Source organism: Struthio camelus, chromosome 2 (assembly GCF_040807025.1).
Source record: "Struthio camelus isolate bStrCam1 chromosome 2, bStrCam1.hap1, whole genome shotgun sequence".
Taxonomy (NCBI): domain Eukaryota; kingdom Metazoa; phylum Chordata; class Aves; order Struthioniformes; family Struthionidae; genus Struthio; species Struthio camelus.
Genome location: NC_090943.1, coordinates 53646569 through 53665569, shown reverse-complemented (window position 1 = coordinate 53665569; position 19001 = coordinate 53646569). Strand labels below are relative to the sequence as shown.

Here is a 19001-nt window from a genome sequence, read left to right as displayed (position 1 = left end):
ATTAATTTTGGTGACAATATTAGAAATGATCCAGAAAGACAACAGTACTAATCCTACATTATTTTATATTTTCCCTAAGGCATCTGTGAAACATCAATGAAAATTCTTAAAACATTAGTGTTTCCTGGCTCAAGAAATTTGTTTCACAATGCCTCTTGATGACTACCATACATTTAGAATATTTTTCACATTTAAAATAATCATGAACACTTTCTGTCATTTAGCCAATGAAGAGTATTATTACCTATTGCTGACTTCAAACTGATTTCATACGTACCATATAGAAGCCAAAAATGCTTTAAATTTATTACTGTGAATTGTAGGAGCGCTTCAAAGAACAGACTGGTACTTTTTGCAGATGAAAAATGGGACAGAACTGATGCATACCAGGCTCTGCCACTCTCCTACAACAGCATGCTTACATGTTTGTAGTGATGCCTCTGAAATCCCATTTCAATCACTGTAGTAAAGTCAAAGCAAAATAAACAAAATCCCCAAGCTCTAAACATAAGAAAGTTTTCCATGTTTACTGAACTATGGAACTTGAAGTATTGCTTATGATTGAATTACAGAATAATAAAGATGCAATGCAAAAAACTGAACAGTAACATGCTGATTGGTACCTACTGTACCTTAGAAAACGTGCAAATACCACATGGAGGCTGTGTGAACGCACTCAGCATTTTTTGCTGAAGGAAGAACAGTTTCTTAGGGCATATTTCCCCATTTTTTTTTGACTAGACATTCTTTTCTGTTTTAATGCCATATAATAACATTTCAGAGATAAGGACAGAAACAGCGATTTAGATGTTATTTCCTCTGACTTTCCTCAGGCTGACTGACAGTTTCACTTTATGTCCTGGCTTTGAAGGTGTGAGTTTGTTTTGACATCCAGCCTTGCTCTTTTTTCTCCTCTCCCCACATTTATTTTCATTTAGTTTCTTTTATATTCTTTGTATGTCTCAAATAGCTTTCAAAATGAAACACTTTGCTTAAAAAGAGTCAGACCACTTACAATATGTAATCGCAAGGCAAAGAACATAGAATTTTAATATTGATGTTTTAAAAACGTATTATAACACCTTTCATTTGAAAGTGATTTTGAGTTTGATACATAGAGAGTGCAGATCCATTTACAATTATTGGCACGCTTCAGAGGTTTCTCTTTTAATACACTTTCTAAGTGCATCATTTAACATGCTTGATTTTTAACACCGTGATGGCTACTTAAAAGTATTAATCTTTTGCAATTAGGAGATGTCTCAAGCTTCCAAACTGGATTTCTCAGACACTGTTTAAATACTCTATACCTCTGCAACACAGTACTGCAGAGAAGTATATTTAACTGTATTCTACCTAATGTGAGCCATACCAAAAAGTACTGTGTCTTATCCCTGTTTGATGCATATCAGGTTGAACTATAAGACAGGAGGAAGATCCATGGAAGGCAAGGGAGTATGGAGCTAAAAATATGGTTTACTGCATACTCCAGTATGCCTGTTCTTGTATAGCCTACTCTTTCTTATGGAAGTAAAAAAATACAGGAGTGCAGTTTCAAAATCACATGTGCATTGTTTTCACTATTGTGCATATGTTCATCATGCTCAAGAACAATCTAGAGTTAAACAATTATACAGTGCTACATTTCACCAAAGTGAAATTCATGTCTTAATTCCATATGATTTGACATAGATAAGGATGGAGTAAAACTGAAGGAGAATCTTAGGATAACGCGATATGAAAGTGTTATCTGTCTAAAGTCTCAAAAGAAATGTAAAATAGAAGCGTTAAGAAAAAGAGACAGGATAGTCCAGAAGCCCCCAGCAGGTTTTGAAAGAGCAGCTTTCGGACTAGCCTCAGTCCTTTTTGTCTATGAAATGCATCAAAATTCGTAGCTACGTTCAAGATCTGGAGGTCTTGGCATGCCAAAATATTTGAAGGTTAGCAGAACTGATTTTGCAAATTCCATTCCCAAGGGTCCTGAGGCACAACAAAGACTAGTACAAATTTGGGAACAGGAGTGAAATTTGACCAACCCAGGTTTGATAAACAGAGTTAAATTAAGTAATGTCCATAAAACACTCTCAAGCTGAAAAAGCACTAAGTGCTAAGTATTGATTACCACTTGTCCTGTACTATATTTATCAAATGAACCAAACTGATGGAATCATCTGGCGGGCTCATTATTTATTATGCACTTTTACACAAAAATATAGAGTAGCTTAATGGCATGGCTTGAAATTACTTAGATCCAGACCCTATGACTCACCCATATGTTAATGTACCCATGAAGTTAATGCAAGTAGATGCAGAATTCCCACCAGGTTCATCCTCCCCTGAAATGGTGCTTTCATTTAATCGGAGCTAAACAAGAAAACAGAGAGACTGCAGGACCTCTCCGAATCCAGTGCTTCTCATGGCTTATGCTACAGTGCACTGGCTCATTCACTAGGAGCTAGAGAGAGGCTCAACTCCCATCTACAGAGAGTCTGCATTTTACCCTCAACAAAAAAATGTTCTTGGATTTCTCATCAGATATACGACATTTAATTCTTCATGTGATTCAAAAAGACTAAGATTAACACAAAGTTAAAAACTATGCTATTCACTTGCTTTGTTTAAAAAGATTGCTACCTTTCCAAGCTACAAAAATTGTACCTAGTTTTCAAATAGAAAGTGCAAATATTCTATTCCAGGAAAAGCCAACTTTACCTAAGGTTTGCAACCCCCCAGGTACCAGGTTTTCTTCTGGATTCCTAAAAACTGAATACTACGTACCCAGCTACAAGTAACATAGACGGACATTCACTCTGCACTGGAAATACAACTGCTCCTGCAATTCATGACACACCATACTCTCAGATAGATGCCAACACAGTCATTCCTCATCACAAAAAGAAAAGGTAATGTGAACCCAATACAGTACTAGCTACCTGTTTTAGACAGTTTGCCGGTACTTCTGTTACTTGATGAGCTATCTCCTCTTGTCAGAACGGTTATTCCACCAAAACTTGCTGTCTTTGTTATGGCTGGCTTCAAGTTTCGATTGGAACTGTCTGAATCTGTGCTGCTCCATGGCCTCTGGTGGTCCGTCCACTTCAATTCATTCTCCGTACTGCTCTGCCGACTGCCAGATGCCTTCCCTGTGCTATCTCTGTTACCCCTAAGGACATCAGAAAACAAAGATTTATACACAAACAAACATGTCAAGGCAGAGTCTATCTTTGGTTAGACTGCAATAAACCTACTAAAGGAAATACTCTGGATTTATGACATCGTGCCTGAAAAGGGTGATTTGACCTCAGTACTCATCCAGCTTCAACAAGCAAATACTGCTATACCCATTTATATGCACAGCACTTACATCACTGCTCTCCTTTTGCATATATCCTAAGAGCACTTCACCAGAAGGAACCGACGCAGCAACATGACGTAGCACTGAGGACTCTTTTCTGTTGCCTGTTGGTTGGCCTCCTCCCTCAGCAAACCCCTTGCTGGCTTCCCCTGTACTGATCCTGACCTTCAGAAGTTTTTCTCACCAGTTTCAAAGGCCTACCTGCCTTCTGTCTTTGTCTTCATATCCACCCTCTTTATTTGTGTCGCGCTTCGTTCCCACTCCTGTCTGCCTCTTCATCTGCTCTGCACCTTTATCCAAGGCGTTCCTCCAAGCGTGAGTCCTCCTGGCATGACCCCATCCTCTCAAATGTTAAAGCTCCACTTAGAGACCCATCGGACTGTTTTTTCCCCTCTGCACACACTTAAATCACACCATCATGTTCTCCCTCTCTTGTTTATCTATCTACAAGCTACAGGTCTCTGGGAAGAGATTGCCTGGCCTTGAACAGCTGCAAAGCACCCAGGATATTGTGAGTGACAACATAGTAAACCAAGAGCGGAGAGTAGGAAACAGAGCAGAATTCAGCTTATTATGATGAACAGCTTACAATCTACTGCTAGGGTGGCAAGCCTGCATGCCTACTACAGCTTAGCGCACCATGACTGCTATTCAAATTAAGGCTAATAACGTTTACTTTTGGGAGGCTTTCAGAGGACATTTTCGACCTCTCTCTCTTATTTTCAAGTATAACACCCTGCAGGGTCAAAGCACTTTCTACAAATCAAATGGATGAGTATGGAGCTATTTGTTTTTCCTTTCTCCTGTTTTTTATTAGGGAGCCTGCCGAGCTGTGTCACTCTGAACGCGATGGAGCAGAGCAGCATGTCGAAGATCTGGATCAGCCTGGCACGTTCCTTGTCTGTGATCAGAGCCTTACACAGATGCCATCAGTATTTACTGTTCACCTTTGCTAGAGCCAGACAGTGACAAAGCATAAAGAGAAACTGCACAGAGGCAGCAACATAAAAAGGAAGATTTTAAAAGAAATTGTCTTTAAAATTTTACAAAAAAAAAAAGAAGCACAAGCAAGCATTATTTACAGATTATTTTACATTCTCCTGCTTAGAAATTAACAGTCCTTTTGGTTTTAAACTCTTGTGAAAGAGGGGGACAGAAATAGCTTGCTTCTGTATCCTAGTTATCTGTGGTTTCAGGATACATAAAATTCCCTTTTGTTCCCCAGATCTGAACAGATATTAGTTACTGAAAGCCTCCTAAGTACGTGGGTATTTTAGATACCTGCTTATCCTTGCATCCCCAATCCAAGACACTTAGATCATCAAGGCTAGCCTGAAGGACAAAGAAAAGATTTTCTGTCTACTGCCTGTGGCCATGCACTGCAACTCAACGGGCTCCAGCATTGCTTCCCCTTTGGTGCAGTCTTGCCTCCTCCTCCACACCGCTGTGCAGACATGCACAGGCAGCAACCAGAAACACACAGGCCAAATAATTCTGCTCCCTTGCACCTTACTGAAAAATTGTGTAATATAAACATATGATGCTAGATGTTTAAAGTGACATAAACTATTACTACGACATACGGAAACACATGCCAATACATACATACGCATGCAGTGATCGCTGCACCTCTGTCTACCTAGGTGCTTTGCTGGATAAAGGAGATGCTTCTGAACATACTCACTACTTCTGTCTGCTCTGTTTAAGGCTTGTGGCAACGGACTGATTTTAAAAGCACCTCAGTGTACACAGCTCTGACATTAACTGAATCTGTGGGTACTCACAGTGTGGGAAAGATCAGACCCTCCTTAAGCACTTTAGGTGGAGTTTTGCAACAAACAGGTTGGATCTCTTATTGATCCTGTGTGTCAGCTGATAAAGAAACTCTCCATGAAAATATGGATTGACTTGTATTCATTATCTGTGGCATGTGAAACTTGTTAGCACCACTACGGCAGCAGAGTTCTCTGGGCAGAAGGAATTAAGAGTTTAGAAGAGAAAGGTCACAGAGGACATTTTTTTTATATGCTGCTGCTTTAGATAAGGAAAATTGACCCAGTTTTACCTCACTGTATTTTTATTTCAGCTTTTAATAAGTCAATTGAAGGAAAACAGGTTGGTCTGAACAGGAGGCTGTGAAAAGTGCAAGTCTTCTATACCGAAGCAGAATAAACTTCTACCAGTCACAATCACTCCCAAATTGTGGCAGCCCAAGCAGCTGAGCAGTTGAAAATCTAGACATAGTTCCTGAGCCAAAGACCACTGAAATCAAAGGAAAACCTTGCTGCAACTTTCTCATTCAGAGCATAAGATAAACAGGATTAGAACCTGTTCTCTGCACTGTGTTCTAGCCAGAAAGATGATAAACCCACACCCATCAAGATCTTGCTCAGTGAAGACACAGACAAACGCAGAAGTAAAAGTTATTGGGAAACAGATATTAAACAAGCCATACAAACCTAAACAGCTGTCTTTTCTTATGGGTGTCATTGCATACACTACTGTCTTCCAACAGCCTACTGAAAAATGGAAAGAAAGATTATAGTAACCGACTAGTTAATTCAGCTTTACATCTTGTCTATAAAATTACATTTAATTTCTAGCAACACCTTCCAATTTGCTAGATTCATGAAGAACCAAAGCTAAAATCTCCCCTCTACTCCTACCCTCCCTCATAATATTGTGCACGGTCAACTTAACATATGAAATGCCAGTCAGGTGAGGCTGAAGACCACTTAACATTTCCTGTTAACGAGTAAGGTAATTCTCAGAAGCCAAGGAACCATGCTTCTACATCCAAAATAAGAGTTGTACAAATATAAACTAATAAGATATAAGAAATGCAAGCCAGCAAAATATTGCATATATCATTTTACATATTTGCTAAGTCCCTTGGATATCTCTGCAGATAGATGCTCAGGTTCTCTGATGAAAAGAAAAGGCTGTGAGCTTTTGTCTTGATTGAGCAAAACACTTAAACATATACCTAACTTTCAACATATGAAATCAACAATATGTACAAACAGTTAAGTATGAGTTTAAGTCATTCACCTGATCAAAGGCTGTAAGGCATGCAGCAAGAAAAAACAGTGTTCTGACGAATGCAAAGTCTAATAACAATGCTGATAACAATAGTGCAGATAATAATAGAAGTCCAGTTGTCAACCTGGACTTTTCCTGGTCTTCACTTGAGTATGCATCCCCGTATCATGAAAGCTGGTCAATCAGTTCACAGGTTTGAAAGTAGTGAAAAACATGCAGATACTAGAACTGGGCAGGTTCACCCACAGGTGAGCATGTAATTTAATGCATAAACAAACGGAGGGTGTGAAATTCACAGTCTGTTCCATATAGGGCCTCTTCCTACACTTCACAGGTCTGATTTTGGAACCTGAATAACTACGTCACTTTTATTCTCCCATTCTCTCCAGAGAGGGAAAAGTAGGTCTATGAGAGCGCCTTCTTTTTGCTTGTCAGGGTTTCTCTGTCACAATTTTGATTTATTTTAATGAAACATTTATCGCCATAGTCATGCCACAGAAGTTGAAGAAATACACTTTGTTCTCAGAATACAAGGTGGTTAGGTGACACTGGCCATTATTTCCTGAGGGAGTTGCCTCATTCCACTGCTTTGGGACCACCCGTCAGAAAAGCTGGTTTGTACCCTTATTGTGGGGTCATTTTCTCACCCATACATGCATCTTGACAGAAGTGAGGATGCACAGAGATAGAAACACTGTGAAAGATGATCTCCCCCTTCTTCATGCCAATGATAAACAGTTTTAAAACCTGCACCAAACAGACTTGGGCTAGCACTGCTCACACACTCACCAGTGAAATTTCTAGCATTTTGGATCCAAACTTCAACTGCCGTAAGGGTGTACAGTGTCTAAGGTCTTCAGCACAGCTAAGCTAATTTACGGCTGCTAAGGAGCTAGCACTTCATATTTTGTATGTCATAGCTAAGTTTCTTCTTTGTTTTAAAGGGATTTAGTATAATTAAAAGGAACATCCATAGGATCTGTCACAGGGTAACGCAAAATAACAGCAGGCTCTCATATTATCATGTCATTACTATGACGCAGGAGTAAAGTGGGTCTCATTTGGGGGGGGTTCTGAGCAACAACTCAGCGCTGCAGCTCAACGCCACAGGAAGGCAGATTAAATAATAGAAATATAAATGTGATGTTTCCTAAGTACTGTCATCCAAACAACGTTAGAGTGCTTTTAAAAGATCAGTAAGATAAATCCTAAAGGCACTCCCGACAGAGATTGGTCATTTGAAATGAAACATTAGGGGCAGTTTGCCCTCCCTTCCCCCCCAAAAAATCTGCTTTTTAAACTAAAATCAAAACTCTTGGGAAAGCAGCACTTATATCTTAGCTGCTCAGATATAATATTGCAAGACAATCTCTTTCCCCCCCTTAAAGCAGAAAAACACTGCAAATCACTTGGATTATAACTTTGCTCAACAGTCTTCTCATTAGGATAAACAACTATGGATAGACAAAATAATAATAGAGAGAAATAGCTAAGTTAAAAAACAAACAAACAAACAAACAAACTATTTTTTACCTGTTTTCCACAAAAAGGTTTTCCTGGGAGCAAACTGACTGAAAAATAAAAAAGGCATTGTATCAGACGTTCTAGATATGCTCTGCTGTTCCAATTCCTTCCTTGATTTTAGAATTATCTCCCCTGTTCAGGCTTAAGGGGATATCAATTCATGCATCATTTGCATTTGCAGAAGACAAGAGGGAGAAAAGGTCAAGAATAATGTCAGGCCAGTAAAATAAATTCCATGCATTACAATACATTGCCAGCAAGGGGTCTCAGTTTTGAAACAAACTGAAACTTTTTAGTCTTGAGATCAGAAGAAGGTGCTATGCGCAAAATACCGGCGTTTCGAAGGGAAAAATGTTCTTCCTACTTAATGTAAGGTTCCACTAGTCTGCCCTACTACCTAGAAATAAGCAGAATAGCGCAGAGCTGCAGGTAGGAAGGACGAACAGGAGGAAAGCATGCAAAATTGACAAAGTTCTTCAAAGGGAAGGAGGCTACTGTAATATTTAGAGATCAGAAAATATATGTGATTTCATTTTACAGTTGGAGAGGAAACAGTCATACCCACTGTGAGATATAAGATGATGATAATAATAATATTATCAATAATAAAATCTATTGTAACAAAAAAAAAAAAAAGACTTTGTGCTGGAGGATTTAGATCCTGAGAGGGTGAAGGGCTAGGAAGAAATAAATCCTTTTGGCAAGTGTATAATTCTTTTAGCATTACTTAATTTTTTATGCAGAGAAATGAAGCTGTGCTCAATTTCCCATGAATAATTCTCCCTCTTTGATTTTTTTCATTTCCCTCCTATTTCATGTTCGCTACACAAAGTGCCTAGTAGCTGTCATTGGATTAGATCGCCATGAGGCGCAGAAGAAAAGACAGTCAGTACTTTCATTGAATTTAAACAAAAGGAAAGCAAAGGGAGGAGGACACGCGAGAGCACGTCCGTTGCTTCCACAACAATGGGACTCAGCCCAAGGAACAACGGGAAGCCATCATTAGCCCTGTCAAATCCTAATGGTATAGGAAATGCACGGATTTTGGATGTTTCTCTTTTCAAAAGGGCGAGCTAACGACCTACTCTATATATAGTAAAAGAGCTCTAGGGAGCAACAGAACTGTGCCTGTTCCCAGTGCTTCCTCAAACAACTATACAGGCAAAATTGGCCATTGGTGTAAATGGGCACCACTGCAAGTGCCATCGCATCAACGTACCCAAGCCAAAAACTCAGCCCTGGGAACCCAGGGCAGCACCTTGCGAAAGCCGCAGCTCTTCCGCTCGACATCGACGTCAGGGCGTACGCGGTGTCGATACCTCAGGGGTGCGGGCTTCCCGAGCAAGCTCCTTTCAGCGCGCTAACTGAACGGGCAGGGCTCCGGGGTGCATTGGGGCTTTTCTCCTTAACGCCAAGCCTCGGGATATTGGAAGCAAACCCTCCCTTCCCTGCACCCACGGAGCAAACTGCCCCAGGCTGCAGCAGACCAAGGCTCTGACCCCAGGCTGAGAGGAGTCCCAAACTTTTTCACCTCATATCGCTGGGACCCTTCACGCAAGTTGTGCCACTTCATCTTCTCCCATTTCATGTACCTTACTCCCAAGGGATAATTAGCCAATCTGTCCAAGAGGCCGCCCCAGAGCACATTTTCTTTAGGTAGTGAAGGTGCAAAAAATAAAGGGCTTATACCACAGCTCTGAATTTAATGGCTCGCCAGTCCTAAGGGATAGGAGGGAGCAAATTTTATGCCTGCACTACAGCTGGGAAGCAGCTTTAGCAGCACACTTTCCTAACTTTATTCCAGGTACATGGGTCAGAAGAGCAGGGCAAATGTGGCTGTGTGGACTCCAGCACAGCCAAACTACCTGCGAGCGTGCTGAGATCGCACTGGGGGCTTGGACAACCCAGATTGTCAGGCTGCATCTGTACTTCTAGGTTCATGACAGGCGTTTGCGCGTTAACCTCACTACAGTCCCATTTCCAAAATAGCCTTGTAACTAATTTTCCAGAACTAGTAAGTAAAAACCTTTCCTCAGATCAGAGTACTGGTCTGTGTCCCCAAGAAGTTAAGAAAGCGAAGGGGCACGTACCTGTTCTGTAAAAAAGTAATTATGAGCATCGATTTTTGGATGTTTTCCATAGAATTGGGCATAAAGCAGAACAAACATCTAGGATTTACATTTTACTAAGCAATGGGAGAGGTCTGCTCCCTGCTCAGTCTTGATGATGTCTTGATGAGAATCACTATATGATGCACTATAGACTTAAGGACAGATGCTGTAATAACTCCATCTGTCTTCCAGGCTGAAGGTGCTGGCACAGGGCCACACAATCCCTGCAATCTCTATTTTTCAATGCACGTGTGAGGCTGAGAGGCAGAGAAGACAGACACGACAGACACTTTTTTATTATGTTATTTTTGCTGTTAAAAATCAGATGGCTAAGCAGCTCTGGATGGCAATTTAGCTACTACAAGGTCAGGACTCGCTTTCCTGATCTGCAGCATCAATAATGCTCAATTTAAAGCACCAGAAAAGCTTAAGAAACCACAACAGAGCTGTTGTCAAAAGTATTTATAAAACACTTGGCTCTCATACACTGATCTAAGATACTGCAACAAATCTAAGGAAGAAAAAAAGTTCTACAACATTACCTATAATTTTACCTCCTCAGGGATCACCACATGCAAGATTTCCATTAGGGTTCTGCATACCACTAATTGTCATTTATGAAACTAGTATTTCACTCTTTCTACTTCCCAGAACCTTTTAAGCTCTCAACTGGAAAATGCCTATCAGCTCTGTCAGTGTACCAGGAATATGGGGGATTTCTGTTCTTGTTTTTAATTACGTTAGCCAACACAGATAACTATTAACATGCGGCAATATCCTGGAGTGGATACCATCAGGTAATCACTTTCTCATCAGTTAACAAGATATGATAGATCTCAGGCTTTCAAATAAAGCTTATTGCTTGATTTGCCACCACAAAGGAAGGCTCTGTGCAGCCGCACTGGAATCTCAGTACCTAACGGGTTTATGTTAGACAGAACAAGGCATGTCTTTGCTTCCTTTCTATTCATTTTAAAACCTCTTCTTCCTACTACAGACTGTTTTCCTACGACGCAGATAGGAGAGCCTGAAGCTTTTCAGGTCTGTTTTCTGAATCTCCTGCATCAGAGAGCAGTAGCAAAGACCCTTAATGTTTTCTTACCTGGAAGAATTCTGATGTATTTTATCTAGAGGATCTAGCTCTTCGTAATACACTGCTTGGTCAAAAATGACCCTTACAATTAATACCAAAAGAAATTAAAAAGCAGTGAATAATTGCCTTTAATAAGCTCCATGTGTAATCATGGGCAATTCTAGCATTTGTGCAAGTAATAAAACATCTACACTTTTCAATAAATACTCAATAATTACTAGAGAATACACTTCTGAAAAATGGATGGTCTTTATGTGATTCTGGCTCATGAGGTTATGCATTGCATTAACCTCAAAGTGTGAAATTTCCCTTAAGTAATTTGATTGCTGTTCTTTACAATCAAGTTTCTGCACGCTTAAAAGCCAAACGTACTGTACCATTTACACATGCATTTGGGATTCTCAGTTAAATCTGTGATTTGAATCAATGTATATGGAAAGAACAACAGATAGTGTTTTTCTTCTTTTAGACTCTTCTTTTTCCTTCTTGGACAACTACTTTTCAACCTACTAAAAGCAACCAAAGCAGTTCAGGTTAGAAGCTTCTCCCTTCCAAAGCCCAGGTATTCTATGCCTTTGCTCCAGTGCACTTGGTTGTAAAATTCACAAATTGTTGTAAAACTAAGTTTCCAATTAAAATAGAAGAAGAATAAAAAAAGTTTAGGCCTTACAATTACAACCTCAGAAATAGCTTTGAGCATAACAGAGCTCATGCAATGCTGTTTTACTATTAGCAGCCTGAAAAGTGCTTAACAGGTGCACCTTGTACTTTTTATTTCAGTGAGGGAGAACTACTGAATTTATTAACTCTTTCTTCATCAGTCCTTTTAAGGTATCATATTAATGTGCTTATCCTTCAGTCCCTGCCACCTTCTATGACTCTACACATGACAGGGGTTATTAAAATCTCCAGCTCCCCTTGTCAAAATTGATGACAGCCAATAGAGCAGATGGAAAATCTGACAGAAAGTGTAATTCACTGACTGACTAACATCAGACTAATCATCATAAGGACTATTGTAATGATGCCAGTATTCATGAACGTATGTATTTTGTTCAAAATTTCCATTTGAAAATGAAGAGGCCTGGTGCACTAGAGTGCTGCAAAATCTAAAGGAAGGGCTGGCAAGCTTTCTGGCTGCTGATTCATGGAGCTCAGGTTAAGGCATTTTTCTCAGCGCTTGAAACATGCACAGAATTTTTTACTCCTGTAACCTGACTGCATTTGCCTATTAAACTTTGTTCAGAATTCTGACTCTTGGGCTGATAAGTTATTCAAAGGGTTCTGGCTACCTCAAACATTTATAGAGTGGCGTTAAGTGCAACAGGTTGTGCCAGTACTCTCAACCTTTGCTGCTGCACTGCAGAGACTTCTGATGCAAGCCCTCTTCATGCATACTATAATTAGAAGAGAAGTATCTATAATCCATTTGCTAGGCTTGTAAGCAAGGCACTGATAAAGGCTTGACTATAGCAGCATAAATAGTGAAGAGATAATAAAAATACCATACAATTAACCCTTTCGTGTTTCTCTTTCTACATCTGCAATTTGAGCAGCCTGACAAGGCTTAGGCACCTCCCTCACAGAAACATGGAGAAAATCAATTAATGCTTGCAGATGGCTTTAAAATTATAGAGTCCTGCACGCAGTAAGAGACTACCTACAACAGGAAGGCATTGTTCAAAAAAGAAAAAAAAAAAAAAAAGACATCGTCTGCCACAACATACACACACTGACATAATCCTAGAGGAATCTGTGAGGAATGTTCCACTCGGAAGGACTCACCTAAGAAACATATTCCTATTAATATAGCTAGTCATATTATTAGTACAACAAGCTGAAATTTACTGCAATATGATGCATTGCTGGCTCACTAACCCCTGCAATAAGCAGGGAGAGATAACAAATGAGTGGATATGAGAGAGAGAGGGAGAGATATCTAATATCTGCATTGCTGATCTTTAAAATTGCTCGCTCCCAGTCCATTTAAAATTCCTACCACAAACCACACTGTTACTTAGGCCTTGCCACTCCGAGATACTAACCCAGTGGACCACATCAACCTCCTGCGGTGGGCAATTAAAATGCTCACCGCTTGCCTGTCTTTAAAACTCAAGTCTCTAAATGTATAAACAATAGCACATTGTGCAATGAATTTCAGCACGCTTTCCCAGCCACCTGAGTTTCCCAGCCTGGTTCTCCTTTCTAGCTGCTTCTTGTGATATAAACGGCGTTATTTTGGCACCAGCTTTCCATGTGGTATTTTTAACATTTTGCCTCACTCAAAGTCTGCTTCAAAACCCAAAGATTTTCTCTTATTGTACAAGCTCCTCTGTAATAAACCCGAAAAAATAACTCTCATATAGGAGACAGGTTGTGAAAGAGGCTTTTGCAGCCCTTGAATGACTCAGTAACCCTGTCATATATACAACCCTGTTGCATTCTGCTAAAGAAAAATAACTTGGATGTGTGCAACTCCAAAATCAGAGCAAAATAAAAGAATACCTAAAATAATATTATTAATCCTGCAAACAGTTTTAATGAACAGTTTTAATTTAAAAGGACACTGTCAAATACAGTTTTCAGTAACAGTTTCAATTGGTTTTGTTCCCATATTCCTGTAAGAGGCAAAGCTCCCACTGAGATGTGACATAAAACAATAAAACGTTGACTTTCTATGTTTTTTTTTTTCTTTTGAGACTCCACCATTACAGTAGTATGGCAATTTATGATTTGCTCCTTTTTTCAGGAACATGAGGTACAGCTCACAGATGTTTCATATTTAAATGCTTTCCTCTAGCAATAAACTCTTGCCTGTCATGCAAGATTCTTCAGTAAGGCAGGAATTACATTACCCATTTCATTTTATTACTTTCAGAACCATCAACAACGTGACTCTGTGACAGCAGAAATAGGGTTCCTTAATTAGTCACAAAAAAAACAACAACAAAAAAAACCTCTCCAACTTCATGTTTAATCTCTAGGTGTTGTTGTATTTTTGGGGGTTTTTTGGCATTAGTCTTAGTTCTACAACACTGGTCCAAAAGAAATAATCGTGAGGGGGCTCTGCAGAATGCCGCTTGACAAATTTGATCCAACTTGACACAAATATGAAATAGATCAGATATCTGAAATTATTGAGAGTGCCCATTTAAATCACTGCTCTTTTGTTGGCAAAAAAAGAAGAAAAAAGAAGAAAGCCTAGACCACACAAACATTCAAAGAAACAGGATAAACACTCCCCAGACAACATGCTGGGCCTAATCTTTTATCTACCTTTCCTCTTTCTCTCTTAACTCTTATCATCTCCATCTCCAGAAACCAATCTACATACTTCATGAACTCATCTCAGACCCTTTGCTTCAATCATCTTTCCCTATCGTCTCCAGCTCCACTGTGCAATCCAGCTGCAGCATTACTGTTGGAGGGGGAGAATACTGTCTGACTACTGATAAAGATATGGCACTAAAGAGGCAATTAAAACAACTACTCACATCTTGTGCAAATATTCTCTCCCTCACTCTCTGATACTCCTCTTCTCTCTCTTCAATTGATTTACTTCGTCTGTCATCTCTAAATGGAAGAATTCTGTTTTGCTGAGCAGAAAAAAAACCAGGAGGATTATATAAGTTGAGCTGTTAAAAACTGCAGTTCAGTAACTGTCAGCTGAGAATAATAAATGTTCATTTAAACAAATGAAGCATGAAAACGACAGCTTTCAATCCTAAGGTGGTGTACAAAGCACCATGATATGCTGCTGGGTGCCCTAGGGTTTCCAGGTAGACACTGCAAGAGTGTTCTTAGATCAAGTGGCTGAAATAAGGCTTTCTGCATGACTTCTGTGAATCTGCAGTCCGAAATTCACATCTTCTCACCCCGTGCCTAAGTGCCATTGCTTTTGATTGATAAGATTTCTCAGCTTGCCTACTGGCTGCCAGGAATGGGAGGGCAGGGAGTACTTAGCTATCTGTGAAATCAAGGAAGAAAAGAGGGAAACTAAGCACAAAGAAGTAAGAACTAAGCTATAAGCCCTAAGAGAAACCCACCAAAGTCTACCTTCACAAGGAGGAGAAGTCCAAAATACTTGGCACAACAGTTTTAACCATTTCCATACCAAAAAAGAACCCTTGACTTCAACTTCATTGGGAAAAGAATGGCACCACAGTGCCGAAAATGGCTGTGCCCGAGGCAGAAGGGGAGGGAGGAGAGGTGGACGCCCAGCAAAAAGTGATTTATTTGCCATTAGGTTTTAAGCACCGCTCCTTCTCCCCACAGCACCTTGTAAATAGATCATGGTCCCTTCCTTTGGCTGATTCCCATGTTCATCACGCCCTGAAAACGTTGAGGTTTTGCCTTGAAAACCAACTTAGATGCAGCATAACTGAAAGGCTGCTTTCAATACAATTGAAAGAAAGGAAGAAAAAAATTAAAGAAAAGAAAGGAAGATCAGTCCTTTACTGAAAACAGGAAGGAGAGTGGCAATGAGAGACTCATTGGCAGGTGCCTCCACAAATATAATCTAAGCAAAGAAAACATATGCTGTCTTACCTTTGAGAATTTTCTCATTAAAGTAATTTGTGTCAGAACCCTTTTTGATTTTTGTTAGCATCATTCACGTACACAGCTTACACTAGATTGAAACAGCACAACACTTGCTTTTAAAGGTAGCACAAATGCACACATGGCCCTGACGTTCCTCTACTCATCAGACTCGTCTAAGATAACGTGGTGTTATGTTATGTCACGAGCAACACAGAGAGAGGAGAAGTTCTGCCACAGTACATGCAAAACAAGCAAATAAGTCACACGGACAGTAAAACATGGTGAGGGCACAGGAGGAGGAGGGAGGGAACTAAAAGATGGAACTGATTTATTTTTGGTCAAAACTTATTTTAGGATGGTTCAAAAATCAACCTGGCCTCACTGTAACATGTTTTTTGAGGGGGAGGGGGTGGTTTTGTGTGGTTTTTTTTTCTCTCCTTTTTGGCTACACCAGTTTCTCATCGGTCCGTCCTGAAATCCAACTCTGAACAGGCACAACCGAAGGAGCAAGCTGCGGGGAGGGGGACAACTGCCATAGTTACACGAGACATTGAGAAATGCGACGGACAAAGCCTTCTCGCCAGCTGGGAGCCTGGGGCAGTCCCCCCACCGGGTTGACATGCAGCAAGTCCTGTGCCAAGCAAACCACCCATGCAAACCCACACATTGCCACTGCTAAAGCGACCACGCCGGGGCTTGAGGCTCTCCACCGGGTGCCCAAGGGGGGAGAAGGGGAGGATGGGGACAGCAGAGGAGGAGGAGAGCAACAACAAAAGAACAACAATAACATCAGTCAGCCCACCTGCAAGAACAGAACAATTTCAGCAACTCTCGAACCGAGAACCAACCTGATTGTCTTCTTTATCAATACTAGAGTTATCTCGCTTCAAGATAAATCGCTTCTGGGATTCTTCACCTTTTTCATCTTTTAAATGTTCAGAAAACCTTTGCTCTGGTCTGCCAGCAAAGTAAAACATAGCAATAAAAAAATCTTTTTTTTGGTTTTGCTTTGTTTTCGCAGTGCTCTTTGTTTTCACAGAGGCATTTAGTGCAAAATCAGTTAACATTTGTGGTCATCGTGAGACGCTGCCTATAGCTGACGGCCGCTGTTCCATTGCTGCTAACTGTTATTGCTATAAATAGCTTTTGTTGTTGTTATGGAGCAAGGAGCAGGAATTCACAGTCTCAGTCACTGAAATATTTAGAGTCTCCTCACCGTCACTGAAGGACAAGAAAACAAATTAACATACAGTATGTTAATTTGCTCCTTCGGTAGCTGCGACCTCCAGCTACACTGCAGTTTAGTGAAACATATCCACCTTTAAAAGTAAGGAAAGACTGACAGAAATCTTAAAACAAAAACAAGAGTCTCTCACTCCTAACAAATGAAGCTGATAACTGAAGGGACTGACGGTATTTTGCTTAAACAAATAATTATCTCATCCCTGGTAAGTGGGGAAAATACTCTAGAACAGTCATAGAGTATCAACTAGCTCGCTGATTTTAAACCCTTCCAGGTATTTTTAAAGTTTTTCCTTTTAAAGAGCTACATCCTACTAGTTAAAAGCTTAACATTCGCAGGTTCATAAGCTGGGAGGAACTGCTCCACGTTTATACTTTGCAGAGAAAGTAAATGCTAAGAAGCGCCTGGTGTCACTGAGCTGGTAACTGTCAGAACCTGCCGCTGTTAGTAACACCGCACACCACATCGCTCCCACACCCAAACGCACACTGAATGCCCACCGATTTCCACAGGGCATCTGGCAGCCTGCAGAAACCAGGAACCAGAATTCCTACGCTGGTTATCTCCCCTGTCGAGGCTCGGTTAAACGCCAAGCTGATTTACAAAAGCAGCAAGACGCCGCGTCACGTTGGAAGACTTCTTCTACCAGGGAAGGCAGAGCTCGTGCTCTGCAGAGGGGGCACTTCTGTTTCTAACAGCAGCGCTGCTAGGAGATGCACGTGCCTATTTGGAGACATGCACATGAAATTTGGTACACATACGTGAAACCTCCACTAACGTTAGCGGACCCATTGTGAAGAAAATCGAAGGCAGAATTCCTAGAACATGGTGGCTTTTAAAATAATTGAAAAAAAGTCCTTTGCAAACTTCAAAATCTAACTCAGCTCCCTGCTAGTTCAAAATAAAACATTTAAATTCAAACGTGCAAGTCAGCCCCCATTTTGTTGTTATATCACACAGATTTGTACTTAACTGATCAGCAGTGCATTTCAGATCAAAACATAGCACACATTCACACCACACGCTTACAGGCCATTCCAATCCGCTGCCAGGAATGCAGGAAATATTTGTAATGAACTGTTAGAAACTTCAAATTTTAAGAGACAGCAGCTCTGCCTTGCTTTCTGTATAAATTTGAACTCTCTGTATAGCTTTCTATTGTAATGGGACATTAAATGCACTAAACGCAGTGGTGGTTGCTCATAAACGGAAACACTACAAAAAATCATATTAGTGGATTTGTTCTGCCTTTGTTCCCGTTAACGAGCATTTTGTCTGCACGGCCAGAAAAAAGAACCCCTCAAACACTCGGCTGTAAAATGAGGGATTGAAGAATGTTATTTTTCTGCTTTTTTAAATCTGTTTCCTAAAATACAAACAAAGCTTCTGCAATTGCGCTATCAGCGTCAAAATTACTGTTGTAAGCTACCTACCAAACAGCTAATAAACTATATATTTAGCATAATAAATAACCGGGATCTATTTTGAAATGGAGGGAAAAAGAAAAAAATCAAAATTAAAGGAAAAAAGACTGGAAAAGCAATTTGGGAAATGTCCTGTCCAACTACTAACTTATTTAAATAAAAGACGGTTTTCATATTTCATAGCATTATTTTCATTTTTTAAAGCAAACTTTCATTTCATTTACTATTTACAAAATGCTTCCACCTGTCAGAAGATAATCTGCGAAGTACTGACCCAGCACCGTGTTTATTAAAAAAAACAACCTACAAACCAGACAGGTGATTAATCCCCAGTTGTGACAAGAAGTTTGTCTGGCCAGAGAGATTCTGCGTACGTGCGGGGCAGCCGGGATTACAGTGGTGCCGGGGGAGAGCCATCCCTTGCAGTTGTCCCAAGGAAGTCAGGTTGGGAACGCCACAGCTAGCTCAGTTTATAAGGCTGGAAAGGCTGAGGGAAGACCTTCAAGTGAGAAATAGGACACCGCAGCAACAAATCTTAAGGCACGCCAATCTGCAGGCCTCCGTCACTAAGTGCTCAAATGTTCCAATTTAGGAAAGGATACACAGTTGAAAGAAATGTAAACTAGGGTCTACTTTAAAGAAGCTATTTCAGAGATATTTGCATATA

The 19001-nt window shown here is 40.3% G+C and overlaps 1 protein-coding gene across 35 annotated transcripts in view; it reads right to left on the bottom strand.

Moving 5' to 3' along the window:
- The window catches only part of ARPP21 (cAMP regulated phosphoprotein 21), a 148338-nt gene that overhangs the window by 65937 nt on the left and 63400 nt on the right, over positions 1-19001 (bottom strand). For 17 of the 35 annotated variants that reach the window (XR_011139744.1, XR_011139745.1, XM_068935766.1 and 14 more), the window contains exons 10-14: positions 16516-16624; positions 14620-14721; positions 7931-7968; positions 5815-5874; positions 2931-3163 (exon numbers count right to left, since the gene is read on the bottom strand). Coding sequence is in view for 32 of the 35 variants with exons in the window: in XM_068935766.1 (XP_068791867.1) it covers positions 2931-3163; positions 5815-5874; positions 7931-7968; positions 14620-14721; positions 16516-16624 (542 nt within the window). In the remaining 3 variants the exon portion in view is untranslated. The remainder of the gene's footprint in view (positions 1-2930; positions 3164-5814; positions 5875-7930; positions 7969-14619; positions 14722-16515; positions 16625-19001) is intronic. The other 18 variants (XR_011139746.1, XM_068935780.1, XM_068935782.1 and 15 more) reach the window with 6 other exon arrangements.